The sequence below is a fragment of the Echiichthys vipera genome (genome assembly GCF_963691815.1).
Source record: "Echiichthys vipera genome assembly, chromosome: 6".
Classification (NCBI taxonomy): Eukaryota; Metazoa; Chordata; class Actinopteri; order Perciformes; family Trachinidae; genus Echiichthys; species Echiichthys vipera.
The window spans coordinates 10199650-10205946 of record NC_139831.1 but is presented as its reverse complement, the minus strand read 5'-3'; the positions used below and the strand labels follow the sequence as shown (position 1 = coordinate 10205946).

Below are 6297 nucleotides of genomic sequence, written 5' to 3'. Positions count from 1 at the left end.
GATGCCTTTAAGTGCTATGGCACAACCATTCATTAGCCATTCTGATAAAGGTTCTGTATAATTTTGTGTAACACCAGGTCCAGAGCTTCTGTTTTTTTCATTAATTTTGTTCATCAGGCTGCATCTCTGAGGACTCCATGCCATCTTATGGCCATCTCCTCTCCAGCTGGTCCACAGGTGGCTAAGTACACTTTGCTCTTATTTATCTGGCCAGCCTGTTCAATGAGCCATATCTCCACCCGCAGAACGGCCCCTGATATTGTTATGAGAGGAGAGCATGGAATTGAGAAGGGGAAAAAAGAATTTGGCTGGCGTTTCCCACCTTGGATAAATCAGGTTCCTGGTGCCTGGGCCAGACTGTTTCGTTTCTGTTTGAACATTGATGATGACACTGTTCCAGGTCTCCACCTGTGTCCTCCCCCTCTGATCAGTGCAGTGGCCATGCTGGGAAGGGATAAGCAACAGCAGGACGCTCTCATCTTTCCTCAGTCCTTCCGCACTGATAAGCATAGGGAGATTATCGGGATTGTAAGGTGTTAGAATCACAATCTTTTATGCTTGACCTAAGATCGATGTACATATGTCTGTTTGACTCTGGTATTTCCACTGTGGCCGTGCATAGTAAAACTGTTATATTTGTATTTTTAAAAAACTTATTTAGTAATGATTTACAAGAAATACTTAAAGATGGGGGAGGCAGAACAAAAACATGCTTGCTCAACCTTCTTATCATACTTATCCTCCATATTATTGAATTCCATAACTGCAAGATATATTTTGTCAGTCTTTGTTCATTTTCATTTGTTGTGCAGGTAGGAAATTTCCCCTCACCCATTTATACCAGGGCCAAATGTTAGTCATGGTTTGAAGATTGAGTCTTTCAAACAAGCCAAACCTCCGTCTGGTCATTTTCCACAGCAAAAGGATAAAAGGTATAGATGCATGTATAGATCATCTCTCTCTGCACCCTGCTAAGCCTCAGACACACTCAGACTATCCCTCCACAGTCTCAGGCTGTCTACACATGATAAGCAGTCTGAGCTGCACTTATCACTTGGGTTGGGTGCCGGGAGCTCAGTTCAACGTTATATGTCATCGTGTAATATATATAATTTATATGCATGAACTAAAGAAAAGCCAATACAAAGTTTTTTTTAAATAGACCAACGGCACCATATAGAAAACGGGTTGTATTTTTTATGCTTATTAGTAAACTTATCAGTAATTTGATTTAAGCAGTATGAATCAGAAAGAAGCCGGCCAACTCCATGGCATTGGCATTGCGTGTGGCTGTAAACTTTGTTTGTCTTTATTTAATTGCCTAAAATGACCCCAGGCTGCGACAGCATAACCCAGGGGCAGCCCGTGGCATAGGTGATATTGGCGTTCACCTAGGGCGCCACATGATTTGTGGTGTAGCTGTGAGTAATTTCAATGCGCAGCAGCGCTAGTGCCAGCGCCATTACACGCTATTCATAAGGCAAGCCTGCCGGGGAAAAATTATCCGGTGCTCAAAACTGACACAAAGAACACGAGAAGAAAGAACAATACAGAGGTAAAGAAACACCACAGCAATGTGCACCATTATGTTTACTTGAGCATTAATTTAAACAGACCTGCCACCTGGCTGATTGGCTATAGTGTCAGACGATGTAAGCATTGCCTACGTGTTATCAGCTGATTGAAGTGCTTCTGCCAATGCCATTGAGTTTTATTCTATTATAGGGCTTGTTTTCATCAAACTAGGATTATGCCTCCATTGGTGCCGTGATTGTACTGTACCTTTTTTCCTCTTTTAAGTGCAATGCCTTATTTATATTGAAATAATCATTTACTTTTTCTCACTTGTTTAAAATTAGTTTTTTATTTTGTGGGTCATTTTCAACCTAAAATAAAACAATCTCAAAGACAAAGCTATGCAGTTTTTTCTGTAAGTAAATACCCTATGTGTAATGCAGTATGAATCAGAATCATGGCGGATAGTTCCTGCTTTTTAATAACAGAATGGCAAGCTGCATCCATGTACTTTCCATTAGCTCACTGCACCATGTTTTGGCGTAATACTAATATAGAATTGAAACATACAACATAACTGAATACACATCAACTTTTGTATTGAAATTGCAATGCGATTGGGGCTCCAGCTAAAATCTCGCATATGGCGCCAAATCGGTCAGGGCCGGCACTGGTATACCCATACAGACCTCTACACACAGCAGTCTGCTCAGTTAGTTGAAATGGACAGCACAGTGTTGTCAAAAAAACAGTTGTCAGAAACTCAGTTTAAACAATGGAAAAGCTATTAGTAATTAAAGTTTTTCATGTAAATCAATCATGTGAAAATATAAAACTGTGGATAAAACAGGAGAGAATGCCACTTGTTTAAGAGTGTGCACCAAAAACTATATAAAAAATAGACGTAGCCTCTCCGTCAGGCTCCGTCCTTTCAACTTGATCCAATCGTACTTGCCTCTGAGAGTGTTTGACTCCTCCTCATTCCTATTACCATTGATGTGAAGTAAGTGGGTGGGTGGGGGGTGATATGTCTATCTAGCTGACATATACTGGTTTAGCCACATTAGCTCCACCTACCGAGAGCTAGGCTAAGAGCACACGCTGCTAGATAAATGGGAGTGGGAGTCAATGTTGAGATTATTTTCCAGGACTGGGAGGAAACAGGAGCCATTTTTTCTTTTTTCGTTTTAAACAGGGACAGGATTTTTTTTAAGGGGTAGATACTGGCACAGCACTCCGTGTCTCTAGCAGAGATTACACCGGCTCCGGGAGTCAAGTAAAGGCATTTCTGTGTCAGTCTAGTGGGAAACACACCGGCTCCGGAATTGAAGTGCAGGCAGCCAGCTTTTATGATATATGCCCAGACTGTAAAACACAGACCCTCGTGGCCCAAATCCTCCTGGTGCTCCAGATTAGCATCTAGTGTTTTTGCCATCGATAGCATGCTATATTCAAGTTATGGTGCAAGTGTGGCTATTTAATTAGCATAACCAGAGCTAACACTGTGTGTCCCTGGACCATCTGTTTGTACAGTTGACCGAAGAGCAAACTAGCTTGTCACTTATGGTAACACCACCACACGTATGACCGTAGTACAGGTCCAGATGACGGACTTAGCATGCTAATCCTGACAATTAACCTCTCAGGCGAAGAGAGGGCCATTGGCTGTGACGCCACACGCTGTGTCCCTAATTATTCATAAACTTTAACCTCCAGTAAAATAAAAACTAGCCTGGTACAAAAAAATTCACCCCCTCAGTATTGTCATGGAGATATGACTTAAACATACAGACGAGAATGTTTTTTCTCACCAGGCCTTAAATAGGTTTAACTATGCTGTGAAAACGGCGTATTTAACTTGGGGGTCCATGAGAAACAGTTTTTGGAATTTCCTTATTTGATCAACCAGAAAGTTGCCGTGGTGGGGGCTTGGTGTCCACAGTAAGCTGGACGCCATTCCCAGGCCTATGTGCTGCTGCATTGCACCAGTGAGTTGAGCCAGCCGTTAGCATGCGGCTAATTAACATCTTGAAGTCCACTAGCTTCGATGCTAATAAAAGCCATGTAAAATCCCATTTTAATTCTGCTAAAGTTGTTAGTAACTGGAAAACGGCACATGTAACAGGCTTAAAAAAAGACATTGCTGATAAACAAACATGTTCTGTTATGTTGTTGTATTAAAGAGACTGTAATTTATATTGTTTCATGCACTTTCTGTGCACTTTCTGAGTTAATTGCTACAGCTTAGCTGCTGGTTAAGATGTACTTCGCTGGTAAATTTCACGATTAGCACTGGCATTTATTACAGTCTACTAGTATTTGCAAATTATTTAAGGTGCAATTTGACAAAATGTACGCTGTAATTTGTGGTTTCAGTGTTTTTGGAAACCGCAGTAGCATCATTGTGACATTTGCGCAATTTTTTTACAGAGTTAATCTCGGCAAACAATTTTCTGATTATATCAATGGGAATACTGACAGACTCGGAAATCTTAGTCAGCTCCTCCTCGCTGGGGTTGACATTGGAGGAGAAGCAGGTCTTGAGGAGTGAGAGGAGGTCGTCCACAGGTGGTTCCTCCAGCATCACCCCTGCTTCTCTTAACAGAGCAGCAAAGGAGGGGTCCAAAGCGGCAGAGTCAACGGCCTCCCCGTTGGCTGCTTTGCAGTGGTGGAGGAGGTGTAACGCCTCAAGATTGTTGGGACAATCATAACATAGTAAACATGTGCTGTTGTAGTTGACTTTTGGCATCTGAGCTGTTTGGCCGTACAAAGTCTTAATGGTTTTCATTTCTGTCTGTGTGACTGCCTCTGTCTCGCAGTCTGTGATGGCAACTGATTCTGGCTCTTCCTTTACAATGGCAAGGTCGGCCACCTCTTGGGTTGCGGGTTTATCTGTTTTGGTTGGGGCTGCAGGAGTGGCGACAGTGGGAGGGGGGGCAGGATTGTTTTTGGCAACAAGCAGTGCAGACTGGGTCGTGGCAGTGGTGGCGACAGCAGGGCTGATGCTGTAGTTCATGATCTTTGTTGTGCCGTTGTGATCCACAAAGGCTGGCAGGCTGATGATCTGCTGCTGGGGCTGCCGGACTACAATTCCCTGCTTCCCCTGCGTCACCCCCCCGTTAGCTGTACCCAGCACATTTCCATCCATCGCCACCTTAAGCACGTTCTGCAAGTCATTCAGATTGATGCTGATGGGTGACATGAGGCCAACTATTGGCAGGACCATAGCCAGACCCTGAGGCAGACGTGCAGCTGGAACCACAGCTGGCTGTGCCATCTCTCTGTTCACCACTCTGTTGGTACCGGCTGAAGTTGCCGGTGCCGCAATCACAGCCTTGCACTGGTATTCCACAGGTTCAGATTTGATCTGGTTGACAGACAGCTGTTCCTGAAGGGAGTTGCTTTGAGTCTTCTCTTTAAGAATCACACGGGCCGGTGTGCTCTGGGTGGTGAGTAGAGGGTGATTGATTGAAGTTCGAGCCCTGTTATTGGTGGAAGCTGCACCGACACATTTTTTAGTGTTGATGTGGGCGCTGTAGGAGCCAGAGTGGGAGAATCGCTTTTTGCAGTTTGAGCATTCATATGGTTTCTCACCGCTGTGAATGCGCAGGTGTTCCTTCAGGTGGTGCTTATACTTGAAGGCCTTGGAACATTCGGTACACATGAATTTGCGGATTCTACCCGTTTCTCCTGATCCACATGTTGACTGGGAAATGTGACGCTGCTCCCTGGTGCCCCTGTGGTGGCTCATGTGCTTCTCCAGTTGCGCTCGGTAGGTGAATGCGTAGATGCAGTGCGAGCGGCTGTAGTTGTCCTTGCTGGTCTCGTGGCGATACTTGATGTGCTCCTTCAGCGAGGCGTTGCACTTGTAGCCCCGGGAACAGTAGGGGCAAGTGTGCAACTGGGAGAAGGAATCAGGTGTGCCGCTTTCATCAGCGCCTCTTGTCTCTGGGCTCTGTTTATCTTCAGGGGCTTCAGGATAGATGATGGCTGTGGCTCCCTGCTGGAGAATCTCATCCACTAAAGTGTCCTTGTCTGCCTCCTCTTCATCTTCTGACACACACTCTTCCTTCACGCCATTCAAGGAACCGCTGTGGGGTAATACTGTTGCAGTTGTGTCATGGCTGTCCTGCATTTTGGTACCATCAGCGTTGGCGGCCTCAGGCTGCTGCAGGCTGTTCACCTCCACAATGTGTAGCTTGTCATCATCAGAGTCTGAAATGGCTTCCAAGCCATTACTGAAGTCCATCACGGTGCTCCTCTTCAGGTTTGCCCCTTTTCTGCGCTTACACATGGGGCCATCCGCCATGATCCTCAACATATTAATACGTTAAGAGAGCTATACTTGTAGTAAAGACTCAATTGCGGTTAAGGTGCCTAACAAAAAAACACAAATTACAGCATACATTTAGCCAAAATGCACCTTTAATTATTTGCGAATTCTAGTAGACTAATAAATGCCTGTGCTAATAATGAGATTCACCAGCAAAGTACATCTTAAGCCGCAATTAACTCAAAAAGTGCACAGAAAGTGCATGAAACAATATATATTACAGTCTCTTTAATACAACAACATAACAGAATATGTCTCATTATCAGCAATATCCATAGGCAATCACTTTTTAAAACCCATTACATGTCCTATTTTTCAGTAGCTAACAACTTCAACATAGTCAAATGGGATTTTACATAGCGTTTATTAGCATCGAAGCTAGCGGACCTTTAGCCGCTAATTAGCCGCATGCTAACGGCTGCCTCAACTCACCAGTGCATTTAAGAAGC

The 6297-nt window shown here is 44.2% G+C and overlaps 1 protein-coding gene across 1 annotated transcript; it reads right to left on the bottom strand.

Moving 5' to 3' along the window:
- Positions 1 to 3841: 3841 nt before the first annotated feature.
- LOC310947952 (zinc finger E-box-binding homeobox 1-like) lies at positions 3842 to 5824 on the bottom strand (the record flags this gene model as incomplete). Its single annotated transcript, XM_083914939.1, has 1 exon — positions 3842 to 5824. The coding sequence occupies one exon, from the start codon at positions 5822 to 5824 to the stop codon at positions 3842 to 3844; it is 1983 nt and encodes a 660-aa protein (XP_083771065.1).
- Between the last annotated feature and the right edge of the window lie 473 nt (positions 5825 to 6297).